This window comes from Fukomys damarensis, unplaced genomic scaffold (assembly GCF_012274545.1).
Source record: "Fukomys damarensis isolate Sample0158 unplaced genomic scaffold, DMR_v1.0_HiC HiC_scaffold_16, whole genome shotgun sequence".
Taxonomy (NCBI): domain Eukaryota; kingdom Metazoa; phylum Chordata; class Mammalia; order Rodentia; family Bathyergidae; genus Fukomys; species Fukomys damarensis.
The window spans coordinates 25,823,717-25,848,780 of NW_022900928.1; the positions used below are offsets into that span (position 1 = coordinate 25,823,717).

A 25,064-nucleotide genomic window follows, 5' to 3' on the forward strand; every position below is an offset into this window, starting at 1 on the left:
GACCATGTTGTACTTGCAACCCATGGAAAATACATTTGAGCTGCCTGTGGTAGTGCATGCTTGTAATCCCAGCACACAGAGAGGCTGAGACAGGAGGAGTGTCACCAGGCTGGGTCTCTTGAGTTTCTCAAATTTAATATACCCAGCTGCTACAGATTTACTGACTCCTGTTTCAGAAAAAGAATTTTTCAGGACATGCCAGAAGGAGACATGAGTAGGTTTTATTAGGCAAAGGCAGTGTAGTACACACTGAGAAAAAGTATTTATTATAGAGTGAAGGCAGAAAGTGGCCTTTATTGGTTTTTCTGTTTGCTTCTTGTAGTCCAGGTTGGCCTTGAACTTGCAGCAATCCTCCTGCCTCAGCCTCACAAGTGCTAGGATTATAGGCATGAACCATCATACCCAGCTAACAGCAGCCTTTATTGTAAAGTGAAAGCAAACATCTTCTAAGTTGTTGATCGTGGAACAGTTTTATCTGAATCTCCTGGCTTTTGATTCTCCTGGATGGCTACACCAAAATGTTATCGGGTAGCTCCTTCTAAAAAGCGCTTGCCAATTAAATGTTCTGAATTGCTCACCTCTCCTTCTGGAGTTAGATTCCCTGTTCCAGGCTCCAGATTCCACTTTTTAATTTCATTGTTTGTGCAGACCTCATTTTAGGTATCTGTCTGTCTATCAATATTTGGGTTCCTTCAATCTTTTGGCTATTGTGAATAATGCTGCTATGAATATGGGTGTGCAGATGTCCATTTGAGTCCCTGCTCCTGATTCCTTAGGGTATATACCCCAAAATAGGATTCCCAAATCATACAGTAATTTTGTGTTTATTAATTTATTGTGGTTTTTTTTTTGAGACTGGATCTCTCACTGTAGTCCAGACTGGCCTTGAACTTGCTACATAGTCCAGGCTCAAACTCAAAATCCTCCTGCCTCAGCCACCCAAATTCTAGGATTATAGTCATGGGCCACCACTCCTGACTCTATATTTATTTTTTTATGTATGTGTATATATATATTTATTTATTTATTTTATTAAGTTTATTTGTACATTTTAGGTATACAATACAGTTACATTCATCATTGGGAACCTGTACCTTTACATTATGTATTTAATTTTTAGATGAATTATCCTACTCTTTGCCATAGCAGCTATACTACTGTATAGCCTTCCACTAAATAGTTTTTAATATACAAAGATGGACACATATGCAAGGACATTCACTACAGCACTGATAGTAACCATGAAATATGAGAATCCAGGGGCCAGGGTTTTTGCTCAGTGGTGCTGGCACCTGCCTTGCAAGGATAAGGTCCTGAGTTTGAACCCCCATACCATATGAGAATCCACTTACAGTGGCACATGCCTATAGTCCCAGCACTCAGGAGGCTGAGGCAGGAGAGTTGCTCCCATTCAATGCTAATTGAAAGTCAGCCTGGACTGTATAGCAACACCCTGTCTCAAAAAAAAAAAAATTAAAAAGAGAGAGAGAGGGAGGGAAAGAGATCATTTAATCATTTAACTAAATATAATCATATAACAGCTGGTCGTGGTGGTGCACAACTGTAAACCCAGCACTCGGGCAGCTGAGGTAGGAGGATCGCTGCAAGTTCAAGACCAGCCTGGGCTACACAGTGAGTTCCAGAGCAGTCTGAACTATGCAGTGAGACCCTGTCTCAAGAAAATAAATAAATATAATCACATAAATCTATATACACATAAGAAACCATCTACAGTACATCCTGTTAGGTGAAGTACGGCAGAATGCAAGGGGGTCAGTGGATAGCCTTAATCCCAGGGACTTGGGCCATGCCACTCACGGCAAGACTGGCCCTCCCACCCTCAGCAGTAGCCTGGGCTCTCTGTGGGGCTGGACACTCAGGGGTAACTGTCTGTGCTCACTGCAATGGGCAGGCTTTTGTCCTTGCCATTACCTCTGTTCACCTGAGACAGAAGGTCTTCAAGAGCAACCATGCACACCACGTACTCCAGGTCAAAAGAGCAGGCAAAAAGCCAATGGCTGTGGTTGTATCTCGAGTGATTCGATAGCCCTGTCTGGGCTCCTGTGAACAAGACATTGATTAAAGTCAGATGGATGAAGCCTGGGCTCAGCATTCACCAAGAATATAGTAGAATATTTAGTATCGTTGGCAAGTCAGCCAGGCCTGGCCTTGGTCCTAACAGTAGAAGCTGGTTCTGGAGGGCATGAAGCTCATGGAAGATAGGATTCAGAAACTGGTTAGTTGGGGACACATGACCCTCTCTTTGGACCTTGTGGGCATGGTGTGTTAGGTGCTGACACTACTGGTACATCCAAAGAAGTAGGACTAATGTGACTTGGCTAATGGAATAATGGTGGGGATGGAAACCCCCAGATCTGTGATGAGCATCTATAGAAGCATTTTCTCAGGAGCTGCCCAAACACGTCTATCTACATGACTGAAAAAGCCTCGAGAAGCCATCATTTCTGCCCTTGAACTCACCAGGAGGAATCAGAAAGTAACTGAGATATTTGCGATTTCTGAGCAATTACTCCGGATGTGAGGGCGATCTGGCTGTGACATCTGTCATCCCATTGATCGCCAGGGTTGATTAGGCTGATCTGGCTGGCTAGGCAGGTGTCCCCTTCCTTCCTCACCACCCATGTGCATCCCTTCCAAAGCTGTGCATCTGCTTGGCCCACCCCATAGAGGAGGACTGTTTCCTCTGACAAGGGTATGCAAGTCTATTCCCCTGCTAGAACCTCCAAACAAGCTCTCAAGATCCTGAGCACTTATTCAGTTCACTGTCTTAAAATTGGTGTGCAGAATGTGTAAACAAGGTTAAATAAATCTGACTATTATAACTACACAGTTTTAGCTGCATATGGTGGCACACACTTGTCATCCCCGCACTTGGGAGGCTGAGGTAGAAGGATTGCAGCAAGTTCAAGGGCAGCCTGGGCTACATAGTGAGTTCAAAGACAACCTGAACTACACAGACAAGACCCTGCCTTAAAAAAATCGAGAAGAAAGAAAAAAGAAAAAAAGAACTACAGTTTTGTAACTGATTGGATTTAAAGATTAGGGCTATGAGTACTGTTTTGCTTAGACCTCATTTTAGGTTTGTTTGCTTTTTTTGGGGGGGGTGTTTGTTTGACTTGTAGTAAGGGGATTGAACTCAGGGCCTTGTGCTTTGAGATAGGTGTGGTACCACTGAGCTAAATCTCTGGCCCTTGTGTTGTTTATTTGTTTGTTTTTGGTACCCGGGATCAAATTTAGGACCTTGAACTTTCCAGGCAGGCACTGTGCCATTGAGCTAAATCCCCAGCCCACCTCATTTGTTTTTTTTTGAGACAAGGTCTCACTGTATAGTTCAAACTCCTCAAGCTCCTATGAGTGTCCTGTCTCAGCATTCTAAATGCTGCTGTTATAGGCATGCATCACCACGCCCAGCAAGAATGGATGTTAAAAATGAATAGTCTCAAAATGTCTCTCCATAAGATACTAATTACTCTCAAAGGGGAAAATAATAATTGTATGGTAAAGAAATCACCTTAGCCAGACTTGGTGGTGCACACCTGTAATCCCAGCACTTGGGAGGCTGAGACAGGAGGATCACCTCGAATTTGAGGCCAGCCTGGACTACATAGCAAGACCTTGTCTCAAAGAAAATAATAAATAAATAAAAGCAAGAAAGAAACCACTAATGTTCTCTAGCAACATTGTGAATCCTTGATTTGATACAATGAGAATGAGATATCATTCTCTGATTTTCTGGCCAAAAATGCACATTCTCAACCTAATTCTGAGAAGAATATCAGACAAACCCCAACTGAAACACATTCTGCAAAATAACTAACCAGTAATTCTTTAAAAGTGCCAAGGTCACACAAAAGCAGGCAAACTGAAGAACCAACTGGAGGAGGCAAGGGAGATATGAAAACCAGAATGGGGGACTGGATGGTGGACCAGGAAAGAACACTGGTGGGAGATGTGATGAGAATGGAATCAACTTTACAGATTATAATATCGCACCAATGTTAATTTCTTGATTTTATTTTTTATTTTTTGATCATTGGGTTTTAGTTATACAAGATATCAACATTTGGGGAAGCTGGGTGAAACGCATACAGAAACTTGGTTTCTTTTACAAAAATCTTGTAAGTCTAAAATTATTTCAAACTACAGTCTTTATGTGGTGAAATCCAGAAGGGGAAGTCTAGAGATCAGGGAGCAGTGTCCAAGCTGGGACATGATGGGCTGGGGTGAGGGGTGGAGTGGGGGAGTGGAGGGTTCGCCTCCCCGCCCAGGACAGCGCCCCTTTCCCTGTCGGTGCACCTCATTCCGGCTCAGCTTCCCCTTGGGATTGCAGTGGGGGGAGGGGCAGAAGAGCTGGGCCCAGCCCAGCAGGAAACCTGGTTGAAAGTCCTACGGTCGCTGCCTCTCCTTGGGTCTCTGACTGTGGCTCCCTGGCAGGAACACAGGGACGTGACGTGGCAGGTGACTCGGCTGCTCCTCTTGGCAGTGGTGCCAGCTGCAGGAGGCTGCCAGCCCAGGATTCCATGGGCCAGGACGGACACTCTAAGCCCCACAGGACAAAGGAGGCTGTGTGACCAGGTGAGGCGGAGTGGGGCCTGGGAGGAGGAGGGGCTGATCCTGGCCAGGAGAAGTTAGGGGATGGAGAGGGCAGCTGGGGGGAACGCGGAGGCAGGAGGAAGTCCCGGAGGACCTCGCCATCCCCAGGAGGCCCCCACATCGATAGTAATAGAGGGACCAGGTAGGCAGCCCCCACTTGTGAACCTAGGGCTTTCCTTATACCATGGGCAGGTGGGTGGGGGTCTCCGTGTACACACACGAGGAAATAGTCCAGCCGGGCCAGAGGCACGTGTGGGAATCAAGGAGACAGTCCCAGCCTTACTCATGGGACAGCACAGAGCTCGGTGGCAAGGGAGAAGAGGAAATGTGTCTGCAGCAGGTATGCAAAGGGCTAGGTTCCCCAACCCTCTCCGAGACACTAACAAACCAGAGAGGCCAGGAAGCTTCCCAGTAAGGGGCCTTGGAGGATGAGAAAATTTCCCAGGATGACAGGGTAGGAAAGGGCAGCAGGACAAGAGGACAGCATGTGTACAGGTCAGAGGGCGACTGATGGCAGAGCAGTGCTCAGCCTAGTGTGGCCAAAGCCGAAGATGCTGCTAGCCAAAGAGAAGGGGCTGAGAGTCAGGCGGGTGCAGCACACCTAGGATCCTGCCAGCGCTTGGGAAACTGAGGCAGGAGGATCACCATGAGTTCCTTTGAGGCCAGCCTGACCTACAAAGTGAAACCCTGTCACAGAAAGTGGGGGGAGGGAGAAAGAGAGAGAGAGAGGAAGAGGAAGAAGGAGGAGGAGGAGGAGGAAGGAGAGGAGAGGAGAAAAGAAGGGGCTAACTCCAGAGGGAAAGGCAAGCAACCCAGAACCCAGTCATGTTTGATTGGTGAGACACTTCAGAAGGAGTTACCCTATAACTCTAGGACTGCTTTCCCCCGTTTCCAAAGGTCCAGGTTTGGGCCCCTGTGCCTGCTCTGTTCCCCCACTGCTTTCGGGACCTCACAAGGTCCCCTGTCCCCGAGCTCAAGACCCTGGGGTCAGCGCAGCCCCTTCATGCTGTGGTGGATTCTGAGGTCTTGTGTACAGGGTCAAGCAATGAGTCACAAGCATACACGTGATGGAGGGGAAACAGCCGCAACAGCGGAGAAGTGGATGACAGAAAAGGAACCCTGAACTCCTGCAGATAAATCAGGCTCTTGGGTTGAAGTGTGAGAGAGGAAAAAAGGGCTTGCATGTGCTTTGGTCTGGGCTTATACAGAGAGTCCGGAGTGTCCTAAGCTGGCATCCCAGCTCAAGTGGATAGAGGAGAGTGAGAGAAGGGATGGCCTCAGGGTTGGGATGAGTGAATTGGAGAGATATATGCTTCATTATTTCTATTTTTTCATTTTTTAAAAAACATACTTATATATTCCTTTTTGGTTTTTTGGGACAGGACCTTGCTATGTAGTTCAGACCGTCCTTGAACTCACTATGTAGTACAGGCTGGCCTCGAACTCATGACAATTCTCCTGCCTCAGTCTCCTAAATTCGAGATTACAAGTGTGTATACACCACTACACCCAGCTCATATAGTTTTACAAATATATATACTGAAGCCGGGGATTTAGCTCAGTGGTTCTGCCACCTGCCTTGTAAGCACAAGGTCCTGAGTTTGATCCTTGGTTTAAAAAAAAAAAAAAAAAAAAAAAAAAAAAAAAAAAAAAAAAATGTATATATATATATGTATCTGCATCCTTTTTTCTTTTTCTTTGAGATAGGATCTCACTAAGTTGCCCAGGCTGGGCTTGAATCTGACAGTCCTCCTGCCCAGCCTCCCACATAGCTGGGATTACAGGTGAGTGCCACTGCCCAGCAGGAGTACATAAGTTTGCTATTGCTTTATGGGTTTACCAGTGTGTCTTCCCACTAGCAAAGGAGAGAATATCTGTTTCTACATAGCCTTATCAATGCAGAACAGCCTGAAACTGGCTTTCAGCTAAACTGATGGGGGGGTATCATGCAGTTTTTACTTGCCATGTGTTTTTTTTTTTTTTTTTTTTTTTTTTATGAGGTCTTGAACTCAGGGTCTTTGCACTCAGCTACATCTCCAGACTTTTCTCAAAAAGTTTTTTGTTTTTGTTTTTTTTAGTTTGAGATAGGGTTTTATAAAAGTGCCTAGGCTGGATTCAAATTTGCCATTTTAGCCAGGCATGGTGGCGCACACCTGTAATCCCAGCACTAGGGAGGCTGAGGCAGGAGGATCGCTGTGAGTTTGAGGCCAGCCTGGGCCATATATAAGACCCTGTCTCAAAAAAGCAAAAAATAAAAAATAGAGAGAAAGGAAGGAAGGAAGGAAGGCAGGCAGGCAGGCAGGCTGGGGATGTAATTTAATGGTAGAGTACTTGCCTGTGTGGCCTTAGCTTCAATCCCTAGAACTGCAAAACAAAAAGTGTGCTTTTTAGCTGGGCGTGGTGGCGCACACCTGTAATCCCAGCACTCAGGAGGCCGATGCAGGAGGATCACTGTGAATTCAAGACCAGCATGGGCTACATAGTGAGTTCTAGGTGAACCTTAACTACATAGTGAGACCCTGGCTCAAAAACACCAAAACCAAACCAAACCAAACCAAAACAAAAACAACAAAAAAAGCATGGCTCTTGAGATCTTCTCACTTGGATGTATGGAGATTGTATTCTGTTTGTTTTTAGTTGCTGTAAAATATTCTGTGTTATGTTTGCAGCACACTGAATGTACCCCCCATTTTAGGGAGTGGGTTTTCTGAGAAGCAGGGCCCAGTCATTTTGTAGAACAGCGCCCCGCGCTGTTTCCTTGCCGATAGACTGAGTGTGTGTACTGCTGGCAAGATGCCCCTAAGGAATGGGGGGCACTTGGTGCATCCTAACAGGGCGCAGGGCGGTGGGCTTTCCCACTTGAGTGCAGTTAACTTTGATCTTTTGGCTGAGATCCTGTTTGCCAGATTTCTCCACTACCATTTTCTCCCTTGTAATTAGCATGTTGTAAGGCGAGATTCTGAGAAGTACAGACATCCTAATGTTAGCACAGTTTCACTATCTGATGGACATTTTTTAAAAGAAAAAGAAAGCCACAGGATTACAGGTATTACGTGCCTGTAAACCCAGCACTCATGAGGCTGAGGCAGGAGTATTGCCATGAGTTCAAGGCCAGCCTGGGCTACAAGAATGTGTTCAAGGCCAGTCTGAACTACATAGTGAGACCTGGTCCCAAAAACAAACAACCCCTCAAAATTAATTAATTAATTGGAAAAAGCCAAGTGTGGTAATGAATGCCTGTAATCCCAGCACTCAGGAGGCTGAAGTAGGAGGATCACCTCAATTTCAAGGCCAGTGTGGGCTACGTAGTTAGTATAAATCCAGCCTAAACTACATATGGAGACCCTGTCAAACAAAACAAAACAGACCAGCCTTAATTATATAGAAAAAATTTTTAAAAATATTCTGAACTACACAGAGAGACCTCGTCTCAACCCTGCCCCCACATTTAAAAAAAAATAAATGGAAAAACAAAACCTAAGGCTGGGAGTATAGCTCGGTAGCAGAGTACACTTACCAAGCATGTGTGAGGGCCTGGAAAAACAAAACTGAAACTTAAAATGTCTTATTAAGTGATAGCCCCTTAATCAACTTTACTGTGTTCCCATGATATCGTTTTGAAAAACGCAACTTCAGTGGCATAAAGGTCTTGCTGCTCCTCTTATACCTCATGTCAAGGTCCTTTGTGACCATGTAAATCTCAACCTACATTTTCTCCTTAAAACAACTGCTAACCACCTGACCCAAAGAAGCTATGGTGCTACTGTCTTCTGAACAGACATTTCTTAGAAGAAGTACAAATACAGTAAAGTACAGGAAAAAATGTTTAGCATCTTTGGCCACTAGAAAAATGCAAATCTAAAGCAACACAGAGCTGGGTGTGGCAGTGCACACCTGTAATCCCTGCACTGGGGAGGTAGAGGTAGGAGGATCAATGTAAGTCTGAAGCCAGTTTGAACTACAGAGTGATCACCTGCCTCAAAAAAAAAAAAAATCCTAAAAAAGAATGATAACGACAAGTGTTGGGGAGGCTGCAGGGGAAAAGGAGTCCATGTACACTGTTGGTGGGAGTGTAAAGTGGTACAACCACTATGGAAATCAGTATGGCGATTCCTCAAAAACTAAAAGACATTCTGTGTGACTCAGCTGTTCTCCTCCTAGGTAACTTCCTGAAAGAGTTAAGGTCATCGTATCACAGTGATACATGCAAACCCATGTTTCTAGCAGCACAATTCATAAGAGCTAAATCTCGGAAGAAATCTGCACGTCCATCATCAGATGAATGGATGAAGGGAATGTGGTATTACACACAGTGCAGTACCACTCTGCCATAAAGGACTAATCTGAGTTGTAAGAAAATGGATGCACCTTAAGACCATAATACTAAGCCGAATAAATCAAATATACAAGGTTAAATATCACATCGTTTCTCTTACATGAGAAATCTAAAGACTAAAGAGAAAAATAAATAAACAAATTTATTTATAAATAAGGGAGATGGGCTTTTGCATATGGGAAAGGGATCTGGGGACAGGGTTAGGTGGGGAAGAAAAGAGGAAATAAAAAGAACTGAACTGAGATGTACATATAACAACTCCCTTTGACAAATGTATTTTGTTTGCTTCTTTTATCTATTTGTTTTGAGACAAGTCTTGATATGTAGTTCAGGCTGATCCTGAACTCACTAACTAACCCGAGGTGGCCTCAAACTCACAGTGATCCTCTTGCCTCAGCCTTCCAAGTGCAGGGATTACAGGTGTGTGCCACCACACCTGACATGAATTAATTTGTTGATTTATAGTACCAGGGATTGAACCTTGTGCTTGTAAGGCAGGCACAGCACCACTGAGGTAAATCCCTAGCCCAGTGTATTTACTTTTTAAAAAGTCTTTTCTTATCACATCGTGCTAGTACCCTGGCACAGACATCTATCTACTGTGTTTATGGTCAGGCTCTCCCTTAACAAAGCATGCTCACTTGAAAGCAGGAACCAAGGCGATGGTATTTTGTGCCAGATCCCCAGCACCTGGGTCCAGGCCTGGCCCAGACAGAGGAGGTGGGCAGGAAGTTAAGGAATCCAAATAATCATCTTGTCAGGCAGCAAGTGCAAACAGTCTTGTCTGAGCACAAATGCTGGTCTTGAGGCCAGGTTTGGTGGCGCACGCCTGTAATCCCAGTACTTGGGCTGCTGAGGCAGGAGGATTATTGTGAGTTTGAGGCCAGCCTGGGCTGCATAGTGAGTTCAAGTCCAGTCTGAACTATATAGGAGACTCTGCCTTAGAAAAACAAACAAACAAACAAACAAACAATGCTCTTGATCTACCAGAGGGGACTGGAGTCTGTGGTAAGGTCTGGCAGGGACAGACAAACTCGATAACCATTAACTCTTAGAACTGGGTGAGACCTGATGTAAGAGGACAACAGAACTCCTGGAGGGTGTGGGTAAGGGATGAGGGCAAGGAAGCAGCACTGGATTTATAATCTTCAGGCACCCTGTCAGTTTCTCTCCTGTGGCGAAGGGGTCAGGCTTGGGGTTGGACTGCCTGGTGCGGGCTCCACACCTAAGGGCACAGGCCAAATCAAAAGAGCCCAAGGTTTTCTCCTCCACTCTGAGGCCCCTGCCTGCTTCTGGAAGCCCAGAGCCCCTCCTTGCTGAGTGTAAATGGCCCTGACACCAGTCCGCAAATGACTGCACCACCTTGTCATCCAGAACAGGGCACTGAGGCTTAACCAGGGACAGACGCTCACCCCGGGAGCTGCTCTTGACCCCAACTCAAAACTTCCCTTTGAGGTTACTTATTCTGAAGGACTCAGGGTCCAGGGGCCTGGTGCAGGGGACAAACTGAGCTCCTGCAGTGAAGATATAAAGTCTAGTAAATAGTCAGCCCCCAGGGCAGGGGGATCTGACAAGATACTACCTGCTGAGGTCTTCAGAGGACATCACCTTCCCAGGGTGCCACAGGATTCAAGCGTGGCTCACTGCTGCGTCCAGAGAGGGCACAGGTCAGGAAGGAGCTGGGGTTTCCTGGGAGTCACTCTCTTTGCAGACCCTTCAGGGCTTTCCTCCTTGGCTGGTTTCCTTCCAGAGATTCGATGACCATCTCCTCTGGACCCCCCTTCTTCCCTCCCCTCCTTATGTCCACCCTATGTTGCACACCTGTGGCATTCATCTGGGCATGGAGCCTCTCTCTTCCCTAAACTTCTGCTGTTCATAGCCTGCTGGTTCCTCCATTTAGTTCTAACCTGGACCTTTCCCTTGGTGGTCCATACAGGCACCTAGCAAAACAGCTTTGCATTTCCTCTTTCCTATGTCTGCCTCCTCTCTCTTTTCCCATCAGTGGTACCAGCATGGGCTCACATAGTTCTTATTTATTTATTTTTGGTACCGGGGATCGAACTCGGGTCCTTGAGCTTGCAAGGCAGGGAGCGGAACCACTGAGCTAAATCTGCAGTCCTCACATAGTTTTTAAAAAGAGGAAAAAGGAGAAGGAGCAGGAGGAGGAGAAGGAAAAGAGGAAGAGGACTTGATGACTTCACTGGGCATGGTGGTGCACACCTGTGATGCCAGCACTTGGGAGGCTGAGACAGGAGGATCACTGAAAGGCCAGCCTGGGCTACATTAGCAAGACCATGTCTAAAAACAAATGAAAACAAACAAACCAAGGCTTCTGTCCTTGATTGGACTAGAGGTAGGCAAGGATTCTAAATTAAGCCAGATTCAGCAGTTGTTAAAAGAACACAAGAGACGGGGGTGAATGTCAGGATAAAGGGAGGAGAGCTTGGGTCTTTGAACAGCTGAGACCCCAATCAAAAGACTGAATGTCTGTAATTTTGTGGCTGAGAGCCAGTGACACCAGGGCTGGTGAGGTTGGAGCAGTTGGTGGCTCTGCGCGTTGGGCCCATGGGAACCACCTGCAGCACCTGGCTTGTTAGCCTGTGTTGCGCTTGGCTCTGCCTTTGTTCCATGGGTCCTATCCCCTCAGGATGGGGATGGAGGAAATGGGCAAGATTATCCCAGTGGATCTTGGCAGCTCAGGCTGCAAGATTTTATCAGACTTGAGCTTTTGAGGAAAAAAAAAAAGGTAATGGGATTTGGGAACTAGCCTTTAGGGGTACACTATTTTATTATTTTGTGGTGTGGGGATTGAACCCATGGCCTTGCACATGCTAAGCAAGCACTGTACCACTGAATCACACCACAGCCCGGCCTGCACTGTTCATGCACCTCTCCCACGCCCCCATGCAGGCCCACAGGGGCTCACGTGCAATAATTAACTGCCAGGCAAGCGGCCTTCGCCCGATCCCAGGCTGCACTCCTGGGCTCCATTCCCACTGTCCACCCCACTGCCAGTCTCCTAGGCCACTAAACCTCGGCCGGCTGTGCCTGGAAGAAGGCAAGGCGGTGTAAGCAGAGCAGCAGCTTCAGCCAGTCCCAGAGCCGCCTCCTCTCCCAGGTAAGTCACTTGCCCCGCTTGGGTCAGAAGCTATTACCGCGCCCCCCCACTCACTCCCAGCACGGGGTGAGGTATTTGCTGGAACTGGGAGGACCTTTTACATGCCCAAAGCCCAGGGAATCTAGAGGAGGAGACTGAGGCCCAGAAGAGCGTGGCCTGCCCAGGGTTCAACTGCAAGATGGTGGCCATCCTGGAGCAGAACCCCGGACTCTCACCCATCAGCCCAGCGCTGAGTTCTTAGTTCTCCTACTGGAAGAGGGGGTGAACACTGGTGGTGGATGTCACAGCTGGACTCAGATCTGGAGGTGAGACGAGGGAGGAGGGGAGAGGCTTGCAGAGAGCTCTGGCCAGAGACTACTGACCAGCTGGCAGCGAGCACAGGACTTTCTCAGCCTCCTGCAGCGCCGGAGAGCTGCAGCATGGGGAGATGCAAGGGGTGGAAGCTTGAAGGGTGACGTCCAGAATCACACTTGGGGCGTAGCCCGCAACCAGACCCAGGGGGTTCCATAGAAATTAAATTGGCCAGCACTTGGTGCTGCTTCTCTCCCTCCCTTTAATCCTCAAATGAGAGGAAAGAATTTGAACTCAATTTGTCAAGCAGGGGTGGGGCGAGGGCCGGGCCCGGCCCGGCTGAGCGTCTCTAATCTGCGCTCTTTGCCGCCACACTTTGTTTCCCCCCAGGAGCCGGATCTGCAGACTCTCCCGGTGCTCCGGAAAAGACAGATTTCCCTGGGCCGGCCCCTGAGATTAATGAGTGAGTGATGGGTCGGCAGAGGCAGGATTGCGTCCTGATGGGAACGAATTAGCAAGTGAGAGGATGAGGACCGCAGGGCGGGAATTCAATTCCGGGTTTACGGAGCCCCACTGGGCCGAGTTGACACAGAGACCCACTCAGCTCCGGCTCGAGTGAGAAGCCGGTTCGGGAGGCCCTGTACCAGGTTCCCGGGCCGGCGGGCAAGGCCCAGGCCAGGCAAGCTTGCGGGCCGGAACATCTCCGTTAGCGACTTGTGCGTTGGAAATGGGTTCAAGGAGGAGACGTGGAGCGCTTTGCGGGAAAAGAGTTTGGAACATTTTGCGAGAGCCCGGGTACCTAGTGATTAGGGGAATGAAAGAATCCCTGAGAGCCCCCAAATGTGGGACCCTGACCGCTGTGTAGCCCCTAGTTAGTCAGCATATAGCAACGCAAAATAGAGTGTGCGGGAGCCTGGTACGGGTAAATAAGATAGTGGCTCAAGGCCTCGCCAGAACAGAACATCCTGAGGTCTAGAGATGATCACCGTAAGAGACCAGGCGCGCCCTACACCCGACCCCCTGAGAAAGAGAGCAGAAAACTGACCCCTTGCCCATTTGCTGTGCCTGCAATCCTCTCCCCCTTGCCTTTAAAAGCTGTGCAAACCCCTGAGCTGGCGCCTCGGAGCTCCTTGGCTCCGGGAGTGCCATCTGGCCAGACCAATAAAGGTCTATTTACCAAAAAAGAGCCTGTTTGAGACCGGGTTCGAGGCTCTTGTTACTGAACCGCTGCACCGGTGAAGTCCAAGAGTCCAGGCTCAAGCTTGTAATAAACTCCACGTGTATTTACATCGGACTCGACTCCTTGGTGGTCTTTGGGGATATCGCGATCAGGGCACAACACAGTCACCCCCAAGATTCAGGATCTGAAGTCCAAGGATTAATAGGATGGCTAGAGGAGGACATCCTGTTGATAGCGGTAGATGGCTACATCTACCCCACCGGCCTCTGGGCCAAGTCAGAGTCTCCTGTAGTGCTGCTCTCTTTCAACCAACCACCCAAGTAATGCAGCTGAAAAGGGCCAGAATCAAAGTTTAAAACAACAACAAAACAGTATGGTGGTTTATTCCTTAAATAACTGGGAGGCTGAGGCAGGAGGGTTTAAATTTGAGCCCAGCCTAGGCAATTTAGTAACTTAGTGAGACCTGCTTCAAAATAAAAAAAGGATTGGTGGGGGTGTCGGGGATTTAGCTCAGTGGTTCCACCACCTGCCTTGCAAGTTCAAGGAGCCTAGTTCGATTCTCGGTAATAAAAAATAAAGAAAGAAAGAAAAACAAAAAGAAAGGACTGGGGATGTAGCTGAGTTTGAAGGTACACTGGATTTAAACCCCATTTGGTTCAAAAATTGACCTGAAAATTTGTGTGAGGCTCTATATAGTTTTTATTTATCCCACCAGTATCACATTATTTTTTACTTCAGAACTTGTGCTTGATTGTTGGGTACATATAAATCATATTACCTTAGTTTATATTACCTTTTGTAAAATCCTAAAAAAGAAATTTGTTTTTCTTTTTTGAGATCTAGTCTCCCTATGTTGTCACAACCACACCTGGTAAAATATTAATTTTTTTTTTTTGGTGTGTGTGTGTGTGTGTGTGTGTATGTTTTGAGACAGGGTCTCTACATGTAGTTCCGGTTGGTCTTCAACTCAGGCTAGCTTCAAACTCCTGGTGACCCTCCTGCTTCAGTCTCCCTAGTGCTGGGGTTACAGGTGTGTAACACCACACCTAGTAAAATCCTAAAAAATTTAAGCCCAGAAATATTTACCTCCAAGGACTTTGAATAAGGGATTGTGGATGCATGGCAAATTCCTAGCTATTTCTGTCCACTGCCCTGACTTTGTCCCTTAGTTGCGTCACTTGGTCCTCGTGATCACCTGGAGAATTCAGAGAAGCTCCAGCCAGGAACTGTGCCCAGCAGGTGGTGTCTGAGCCACTCCTCACGATTCTGGGAAGATTGAACACTGAGCACTGAGCTGGAGGAGCTGGAGGCAGAGGATCCGCTGGTAGAGGCTCCACCCCCTGGAGCCAAGCCCATTTTTGAGCCCCGTCTCCATATTCCTTGTTCCTCTGACCACAGCTCCTTTCTCCAGGAGCTGACATGGCCCACTTGATGACAACACAGCTGTTGCTCCTGGTGTGGGTGGCCACATGGGGGGCCCAGACCAGTACTACTCGGGCCAGGACCGATCTTCTCAATGTCTGCATGGATGCCAAGCACCACAAGGATAAGCCAAGCCCTGAGGACAAGTTGCATGAGCAGGTGCGCCAATCTGACTCAGGAAGTGCAGGTCAGAAAAAGGAAATGTCGGGCCCCACTAGTAGTGGAGGTGCCTGAGAGACCTTTGCTTGCTCAGCTGTGGACAGCACTTGTTTCACACATGTGGTTGTTTCTAGCTTGCTTAGGTCTTGGTTTTTTAGTAGTAATAAAAACTTTTTAAAAATTTAAACTAAAGCACAAATCTACAAGGGAGAAAAAGCTTTAATTGGAAAGTCAGAGGGAAGATAAGAAAGGACTCCAGCTGGGCATGGTGGTGCATGCCTGTGATCCCAGCACTCGGGAGGCTAAGGCAGGAGGATTGCAGCAAGTTCCAGGCCAGCCTGGGCTACATAGTGAGTTCAAGACTAGCCTGAACTACATAGCTAGACCCTACCTCAAAAAACCAAAAAAGAGAGGACTCCAGTTTAGGTAGCAGGTGGGGGTGCATTCCGGTATAGGGGTTCAGACTGGCAGGAGTCCAGCTTGTATTATTTTGGTCTCACTTGAACTATGTAGCCTCTGATCCTCCAGCCTCAGTCTCCCTACTGCTGGGATTACCGTATGACTGCCACTTGGGTCTGGAAGGCCAGTTTTTAAGGTTTGGCTGATGCACTGGGGTTGGCTTGATCGTTATGTCAGTCCTGATGTCATAGTTAAGAAATTTTTATGGCTGGGGGGATAGGTTCTTGTCCCCAGGGGAGGTCTGTCTGTTGTGGTTTCAGTCATGTGAGGCTCTGCCTTTCCTGGAATCCAGGTGATCACAGGTTTAGAACATTGAAGGGAGACCTCTGGGGACAGTGGAATCCTTAGAAATCCCCCATGCTGGTGTTCTCAATTTTGAATGGGGTGAGAATATGTCAATTCAGGACTAATTAACCTCATTCTGCCAACTTTTAGACACCCCCTACATGATTATCATTGTGTAGAGCTGAAAAGAGATTATTTACAGTAATAAAGAACACAAAATGAAAGTCAGTTTTTTTTCTGCTTTTAGTTGCCCATTGGGCATCTGAAGACTCAGGTGAAGAGTTATAGGTTAGCTGGGCGTGATGGCGAACTCCTGTAATCCCAGCGCTCAGAGGCTGAGGCAGGGGTCACTGAAAATTTGAAGCCAGCTTGGGCTGCCTCGAGAGTTTAAGGCCAGCCTGAACTACATAGTGAGACCCTTTTGCAAACAAAACAAAAAAAGAGTTATGAGACGTGGCAAAAATGGATTTTTTTTGTGTGGGCCTTAGGAGTGCTTTATATTTTCATTTTTTTTATTAGTAAATGCTTGCAGTACATAACTGTTACATTCTTTGTGGGGAGTTGTTATGTGTATATAACACATGTTAATTGTTTTTATGTTCCCCAAAATGGTAGTTTTTGTTTTGTTTTATTTTTTTGAGAGATTCCTTATGTAGTTTAGGCTGGCCTTGAACTCACTGTGTAACCTACTCTGGCCTTGAATTTGAAGTGATCTTCCTGCCTCAGCTTCCCAATTGCTGGGAGGAGACCATAGGTGTGTGCTTTCACGCCTGGCTCACAATGGCTTTTAAATGCCTGGCTGTCCCAGGATAAAAAACAAACCAAGCTTTTAATGAGTAGCAGGTAAGGGCTCAGGAGTTTGCCTGTGTCCCCATCCCTAATAGTGATCCCTGATGATATTATTGTTCTTGTACAAACAAAATGGGCTGTTTACCTACTTCAGAGAAACGTTGTTGACTCTTTAAGTGCCTCTCCAGTTAGTATCTTTTGAGACCCTGAGGTTTTTCCAGCCCCTGACCAATGAATGTTCTCAACATCTTATGGACCCTGGACCCCTATCAGCACACTTAGAGGATGTTATATTCTCTTGACCAAAGTATGACATCACAGTGTGTGTGTATCTTACCTATTAAGAAAACAAAAAGGGCCAGGGATTTAGCTCAGTGGTGCCTGCCTCAAAAGAGCAAGGTCCTGAGTTTGATTCCCACTAACAAAAACAAAAAGAAAAGAAAGAAAGAAAGCAAAAGGGGAAAAAATACCAAATCACATCTTTGCTTTCAAGCAGCCACCAAGAGCCTGTCTCCAGCCATCTATTGACTGACTTTCCACCTGACTCTGTGTCCGGGCCAGTGTGTGTCAGACATCAGTACAGTGCCACTGGCTCACCTTCTTGGCTGCTGGGTATCCAACTTGCACAGATAAGAAAGCAGGTCCAGAGAGGAGCCTGGGAAGTACAGTGAAGAAAATCCATCCTAGAGTCGGAAATGGATTTAGAGGCTTAGATTAGGAAGGGACTCCCTGACCCCAGGAGAAAAGAATCGCTCTGACTATAGTGTCTCCTCTCTGCCAACCTTCCACTGTGTGAGAGAGGTCAGTAGGCATTTGGGTTTTTGTTTTTTTGTTTATTTTTTCCTCAGTACCAGGAATCAAACTCAGGACCTTGTGCTTGCCAGGCACGTGTGCCACTGAGCTACAACCCTGGCCGGTTTATTTTGAGACAGGGCCTCACTGTGTAGTTCAGGTTGGCCTCAAAGTCACGGTTATCCTCCTGCCTCAGTCTTCTGAGTGCTGGGATTACAGGTCTACCAAGTATTTGGACATTTGGGCTGTGGCTCTTGACCTCGCTGCACTTGTGTTTTCTCCCCCCACCTTTTAAGACAAGGTCTCAATTATTTTGCCACAATACCTTTGATATCCTGAATCTAGCTAAACACTTAATAAAGTCTATATAGCCAGGTGTGGTGGCGCAAGCCTGTAATCCCAGCACTCGGGAAGCTAAGGCAGGAGAATCACCAGGAGGTTGAAACCAGCCTGGGCTACACAGTGATTTCAAGGCCAGTGTGAATTATAGAGCAAGACTCTGTCTCAAAAAAACAAAAAGTAAAAGTAAGTCAGCGTGATGTCATAACCTTAAGAAAAAGGAAAAAGGTCAGTCACTTAGGAGGATCGCTTAAATTCCAAGGTTTGAGTATAGTATGGACAACTATTGAGGCCTCCTTCTCAATCAATAAATAAATTTAGCACATAATTTTTAACATGAATTTCAATATGTAAGTGCTCATTTTGAAGGCATCCACAGATAATGATCACAGTTCTAGTTGCTCTTGTTTTGTTTTTTCTTTTGGTACTGGGAATCAAACTTAGGGCTTCACGCTTGCCAGGCAGGTGCTGTGCTGCTGATTTACATCCCTGGTTCCTGCTCTTGTCATCAAGACCACTAGCACCTATCTCAAAAAAAAAAAAAAAGGGTATATAGGAGTTTGGGCCAAGTGATTTCAGCACTCAGGGGGCTGAGGCAGGGAGAATGCCACAAGTTCAAGACCAGCTTTACATAGTGAGACCTTGTCTCAAAAAACAAGACAAAACACCTCAAAAGTGCAAGGTGCTGAGTTGGATCCCCGGTACCAAAAGAAAAAAAAAGAGTACATAGGAGCTTAGTAAAGATGTGAATTAATGAATTTTGTAAGCTCCTTCTGGGCTTTCTTAGCCGCTGAGAGCCCCCTTCTCGAAAGGCAGCTCCTACTGCAAGTATTTCCCTGAGGAGCTTTGGCTGAAAGAGGGAGGCTGCGTGTGGGATTCTGGTGTGGACTCAGCCCTGTGTCTTGTCCCATGCAGTGCAGTCCCTGGAAGAAGAACTCTTGCTGTTCTGCCAACACCAGCCAGGAAGCCCATAAGAATATTTCCAACTTGTACAGATTCAACTGGGACCACTGTGGGGAGATGGAGCCCGCCTGCAAGCGGCACTTCATCCAGGACACGTGCCTCTATGAGTGCTCCCCCAACTTGGGGCCCTGGATCCAACAGGTAGGAGAGTGCTCCTGGGACCCCCAAACCAGCAGAGCTGCTGGGCTTTCCCAACATCTCTGTGGGCTGCACCTCCAGCTCCAGCTCTTTTGAGGGCTGAAGTGCTGAGGTTCTTCCACACAAGCCCTTCTTCTCCCAAACCTCCCAGGTGGACCAAAGCTGGCGCAAAGAGCGGATCCTCGATGTGCCACTGTGCAAGGAGGACTGCCAGCGCTGGTGGGAGGACTGCAAGACCTCCCTGACCTGCAAATCCAACTGGCACAAGGGCTGGAACTGGGAAAAAGGTGAGGGCTGGGATGGGGCAGGGGAAGGGAAACAGTTGTGGGGCTGCAGGGCTGGCAGAGCTAGAGATTATTTGAGAACCAATCGCTCAAGGTCTTCATCACTCCTACAGGGTATAACAAGTGCCCCACGGATGCTGCCTGCCACCCCTTCCCCTTCTACTTCCCCACACCTGCTGACCTGTGCCAGGAAATCTGGAGTCACTCCTACAAAGTCAGCAACTACAGCCGAGGGAGTGGCCGCTGCATCCAGATGTGGTTTGACCCAGCCCAGGGCAACCCCAATGAGGAGGTGGCCAGGTTCTATGCTGAGGCCATGAGTTCAGTTGGGCTCGGTGGGGCCGGACCTCTCCTGATCAGCCTGGCCCCTGTGCTGCTCTGGCTGCTCCAGTGAGCTCCTTTTATCATCTGATACCTGGGCATCCCTACCCTGCTGAGCAAATTCAGTTCCTACTCCACGGTGGGGCCTTGGGCAGCCATTTAAATAAACCAGGCATTCTATATGTGTCTTGTGCATGGTTTGGACATGAGTGGAAATGTTTATTTTGCTTTTTTATTCCATTAAAACTAATTATAGACATGGTCAGTTCCTAGCTCTGACACTTACTGTGAACTAGACAGACCTTTAACTATTCTTCTTAGGACCCTTTCATAGCTCTCAATTTGCTTTTTCTTTTCTTTTCCCCCCAGACAGGGTCTTGCTATATAGGTCAGGCCTCCTTGAACTCACTGTGTAGCCCAGCATGGTGGCAATACTCCTGCCTCAGCCTCCCAGGTACTAGGATTCCTGGTGTGTACCATCACTGGCGGCAATTTCTTCCTTCTTCCTTCTCCCTCTCCCTCTCCCTCTCCCTCTCCTTTTTCTTCTCCTTCCTTCTTTTTTTTTTTTTTACTATAGCTGCAATTTAGAGCCAAGCCCAGGATTTAACCATTTCAATTGTCCCCCACTCTGTGCTGTGGTCAGCTCTTAATGGAAGAGCTGGGAATGGGAAAGCCCAGTGTGTTCTGAATGGACAGCTAGGAAGAGGGTAGGGGGCCAGAAAGAGTTAATGTTGACACAGTACAGTAGTACAGTATTTCAGGCACTACCCGGCTTTTTTTGTTGTTGTTTTTTGTACTGGGGATCAAACTCGGGCCCTTGCGTTTGCAAGGCAAGCTGTGAAATCACTGAGCTAAATCCCCAGCCTTACCCTGAATTCTTGTCTGCATTTTATATAGGTGGAAAGGAGAATGGATCCATGCCTGACCGGAAGAGCTAGAACCCAAACTTAGACTAAGAGCACACTGCAAACCAATCATCTGCAAAGTTTCCAAGCAGAGTTCCCCCATTAAGGAAGGTCTGCAGCAGTTGTGATAAGTGTCTTTATTAGGTCTGATGAAAAATACTGTGCATGCTGGTGAAGGTGCCCTCCGGTAGAGAGGCAGGCTGGTAAAACAGTGTTCTCATCCACATTGTCCACCAGATTTGGCACTGTGTGAGTTCTGGCTCTTCCCCAAAGTCAAAAGGACCATGAAATAAATTTTGAATCAAACCAGTATATCAAGGCAGCCACAACAGTGTGACTAAAGACACTCAGGAAAGAGGACTTCCACAAAATGACAAGGATGATGAGATAAGTGTGTTCAAAGCAAGGGAATATTTTGAGAGGGATTAATGGCAATATGTCTTTTTTGTTGTTGTTGTTGTTGTTTTGAGACAGGGTCTCACAATGTAGTTGAGACGGACCTGGAACTCACTATGTAGTCCAGGCTGGTCTCGAACTCACAGCGATCCTTCTGCCTCAGCCTCCCGAGTGCTGGGATTACAGTTGTATACCACCATATCCGGCTGTTGGCAGTGTGTCTTTTACTCTAATAATTTTTTTTTTCATTTTTGGCACCAGGGATTGAACTTGGGACCTTGAGGTTGCAAGGCAGGCAGCAGTACCACTGAACTAAATCTCTGGCCCAAATATTTTTTTTTTCTTTGAGACAGGATCTTGCTTTGTAGTCCAGGCTGGCTTTGAACTCGTAGTGATCTTCCTACCTCAGCCTCTTGAATGCTGAGATTACAGGCATGCACCATCATTCCCAGCTAATAATTTTTTAAAAGTAGAGGGCCAGGATTTGGCTTAGTGGTTCTGCCGCCTGCCTCGCAAGCACAAGGGCCTGAGTTCAATCCCTGGTACCAAAAAAAAAAGAGATATCTACCCTGTCACCCCCCCGGATCAAACTCAGGACCTTGCACTTACCAGGCAGGCATGGCACCACTGAGCTATATCCCCAGCTCTTATCCACCATCTTTTATTTTTTGTTTTTTTGCCGTAGGGTCTCTCTATGAAGTTCAGGCTGGACTTAAACTTACTATATAGCCCAGGCTGGTAAGCCTCCTGCCTCAGCCTCCTGAGCCCTGGGATTAGAGGCATGCCCCACCAAGCCCAGCAACATCCACCATATTTTTCTATCATATCTAATAGGTTAATGGGATAGAATTGAGAGTTTAGAAACATTTTGGGGCTGGGCTATAATTCAGCAGCACAGAGCCTGCCTGACAAATGGGGAGACCTGAGTTTGATTCCTGGTACCAAAATAAATAAATAAATAAATAAATAAATAAGCAATACTTTGTAGTCAATTGATTTTTTTTTTTTTTTTTTTTTGCTTTGCTCTGTCGAAGCTTGTATCACAGGCCTTGATGCATGCTAAGCAAGTTCACTACCACTGAGCTCATCCCCAACTCATAAAGTTAACTTGAATTTTGAAAAAGATGGTCTGTTCAACAAAAGGTGGAGGACAATCATTTATCTACATGCAGCCCGTGTGATAGCATATACCTGTAATCCTAGCACTCAGGAGGCAGAGGCAGGAGGATTGCCACAGAGGCCACCCTGGGCTACATAGTGAGTTCAGGACCAGCCTGAACTACAAAGCAAGACCCTATCTCAACGAAAACAAAAACAAAAGCACATGCAAAAAGATGAACCCAGACCCTCACCTCACATCATACACAAAAAATAACTCAGGATGGACAATCAATTTAAAGTATAAATAAAATAGCATTTTTATTATTGTTTTTGAGAAAGGGTCTCTCTATGTAGTTTGGGCTGGCCTTGAATTCACTATGGAACCCAGGCTGGCCTCACACTCAGCCATCTTCCTGCCTCACCCTTCTGAGTGCTAGGATTACAGGCGTGCACCACTACACCTGACTCTACAGTATTTTTATAAAAAAAGAGAACAACTTCCAGACCCTATGTTAGGCAAGAATTTCTTAGATTAAAATTTCCAGGCTGGGGATTTAGCTCAGTGGTTCTGCTGCCTGCCTTGCAAGTGCAATGTCCCAAGATTGATTCCCAGTACCGAAAAACCAAAAAAGTTCTGCCTGTTAGGCGTGCACCACTACACCTGACTCTACAGTATTTTTATAAAAAAAGAGAACAACTTCCAGACCCTATGTTAGGCAAGAATTTCTTAGATTAAAATTTCCAGGCTGGGGATTTAGCTCAGTGGTTCTGCTGCCTGCCTTGCAAGTGCAATGTCCCAAGATTGATTCCCAGTACCGAAAAACCAAAAAAGTTCTGCCTGTTTTATTGCACTTTATTGTTTGTTTTTTGATATAAGGGTGTATGTATGTAGTTTAGGCCTCAGCCTAACAAAAGCTGGGATTGCAAGTGTGAGCCACCATGCCAGGCAACTTTTGCACTTTAAAAGATACCAGTAAGGCCCACCATGTGAGCCTATAATCCCAACACTCATGAGGCTGAGGCAGGAAGATCACCTCTAGTTCAAGGCCAGCCTTAGCTACACAGTGAGTTCAAGACCAGCCAGAACTACACAGTGAGAAAGACTGTTACTGAAAAAAAAAAAAAAAAGCTGGACATGGTGGCACACTCCTGTAATCCCAGCCCTGGGGAGGCTGAGGCAGGATCGCTGTGAGTTGGAGGCCATCCTGGGCTACATAGTGAGTTCAAGGCCAGGCTGAATTATATACTAGGAAAGACCCTGTCTCCAAAACAAAACAACAAAAAATGAAATGTGAATCTGCCATATAACCCAGCAATCTTACTTCAAAGTATCTACTCAAGAAAAATATCCACCATAGCAAGGCTTTTTTGTCTATTTGTTTGTTTATTTGTTTACATAGTCCAGGATGGCCTTGAACTCACCATGTGGCCCAGGCTAGATTCCTCCTACCACAGTCTCCCGAGTGCTCAGATTACAGACATGCAGCTCCATGCCCAGCCATCAAAACAAGTCTTGTACATGAATTTGTGATCCTCCTGCCTCACCCTCCCAAAGTGCTGGGATTACACATATTCACCATCATGCCTAGCTCCACCATGAACTTTTTTTTTTTTTTTTTTTTTTTTTTGGTACCAGGGATCAAACTGGGGTCCTTGTGCTTATGAAGCAGGGGCCGAACCACTGAGCTAAATCCCTAGCCCTCCACCATGAACTTTAAGAGACTACTTGGAAGAAGATGGCAATCAAAGAAAAGTTTCTTCTTGGTATAGAAGTAAATAATGCCAGTAAGATGACTGAGGGGAGTGGCCCACTGACTGAGGATTTCTTTTTTAAAGAGATTGTTTATTTCATTTGGCACAAGTATGGTCTGCTAAATTGAGGGTTGGAGACCAGAGCAGAGGGTGGGAGGGAGAAAAAGGGCTGTATCGTATGACTAATCAAAAAAAGAACATGAAGTACAGTACCCGAAATACCAAGACAATAACCACAGTCTTATCGCCTTCATTAACTTGACTCATTCCTTTACAATTACTTCTTAATACATTTTCTTGGGTAAGCATCTCCTTCCATAGAAATCTGCCTGTAGGCTGGAATTTTTCTGGAAATCTGAGTCTCCACACTTCACTAGATTGACTCATCCAGCTGTCAGTGCTGAGTGGTGATGTCAAATGTGTGAGTCTGCCTCCTGTCAGCAAATAGGGCAAACACTAGGAGAAAGTAGAAGCCACCCGGAGACAGTCTCAAGTGATCCGATCGATCTCTCGATTTTCGTTATTGGAATAAAAGCAGAATTTTCACTTGGATGTAATCTGTAACAGTATAATTCTACTAGTGACTGTTTTGTTTCCTAAGGTCTCAGTTAATGGCTACTTTGAGGAGGACATATTATTAGAAACTGGAGAAGGAGAAAGAGATAGGGAGAGTTAGTCTTTTCCGCCAATTTAACCAAGTTCTTTTTTCTTTTTCTTTCTTTTTTAAAAAATTTTATTTTGCAGTGCTGGGGGTTGAACCCAGAGCCTTTGCACATGCTAGGTAAATGCTCTTCTGTTGAGCTGCACCCTCAGCTCCATCAGTTTGTTTTTATTTATTTACGTATTTATTTTTGGTACCTGGAATCGAACTCAGGACCTTGTGCATGCAAGCCAGGCGTGGTGCCACTGAGCTAAATCCTCAGCTCCATCAATTTGCTTTTATTAATTCCATTATTGTATTTGTCTAAGCTCTATTAGTGATGCAGATGGTGAAAATATTTATATCTTAATTCTCTGTCATTTCCTCCCCTGCCCTGTGAATATTTATAAACTTGAGGGGCTCACAGTCTATTTTGAAAGGTGTACACCACAATTGCTGCCAATAATAAAAGGTTAAACTACGGAATAAGATGGTCTTGGGAGTGATATGGAAAGTCATCCTAGAAGCCCTTGCGTGAGAACATGAGTGCTTTTTCCAGCCAGGAAAGCCCATGATCATAAATATCTTACTTTGCTTTTAAAAAATAATCTAAATGGGTCAGGCATGGTGGAGCACATCTGTGATCCCAGCACTCAGGAGGCTGAGGCAAGAGGATCACTGTGAGTCTGAAGCCAAACTGGGCTACATAGTGAGTTCAAGTCAGCCTGAACTACATGGTGAGATCCCGACTCAAGAAAAAAAAAAAAAAAAAAAAAAAAA

The 25,064-nt window shown here is 46.3% G+C and overlaps 1 protein-coding gene across 4 annotated transcripts; it reads left to right on the top strand.

Moving 5' to 3' along the window:
- Positions 1 to 4,363: 4,363 nt before the first annotated feature.
- On the top strand, positions 4,364 to 19,670 carry LOC104847690 (folate receptor alpha). 4 transcript variants are annotated; one of them, XM_010603212.3, is made up of 8 exons: positions 4,364 to 4,596; positions 11,966 to 12,068; positions 12,180 to 12,373; positions 12,750 to 12,822; positions 14,951 to 15,120; positions 18,700 to 18,888; positions 19,037 to 19,172; positions 19,283 to 19,670. In XM_010603212.3, the coding sequence occupies exons 3-8, from the start codon at positions 12,347 to 12,349 to the stop codon at positions 19,561 to 19,563; spliced, it is 876 nt and encodes a 291-aa protein (XP_010601514.1). In that variant the 5' UTR covers positions 4,364 to 4,596; positions 11,966 to 12,068; positions 12,180 to 12,346; the 3' UTR covers positions 19,564 to 19,670. The 4 variants fall into 4 exon arrangements, with proteins under 4 accessions (XP_010601514.1, XP_010601516.1, XP_010601515.1 ...); XM_010603213.3 differs by lacking the exons at positions 4,364 to 4,596; positions 12,180 to 12,373 and having other exon boundaries at positions 11,907 to 12,068; XM_010603214.3 differs by lacking the exons at positions 4,364 to 4,596; positions 12,180 to 12,373; positions 12,750 to 12,822 and having other exon boundaries at positions 11,906 to 12,068.
- Positions 19,671 to 25,064: the final 5,394 nt, after the last annotated feature.

Bases quoted from the DNA above. Each gene is read 5' to 3' on its own strand.
- LOC104847690 (XM_010603212.3), top strand. From the start codon at position 12,347: ATGTCACAGCTGGACTCAGATCTGGAG. The intron at 12,374-12,749 runs GTGAGACGAGGG...GTTTCCCCCCAG, and splicing joins AGCTGGACTCAGATCTGGAG to GAGCCGGATCTGCAGACTCT. The intron at 12,823-14,950 runs GTGAGTGATGGG...TCCTTTCTCCAG, and splicing joins CCGGCCCCTGAGATTAATGA to GAGCTGACATGGCCCACTTG.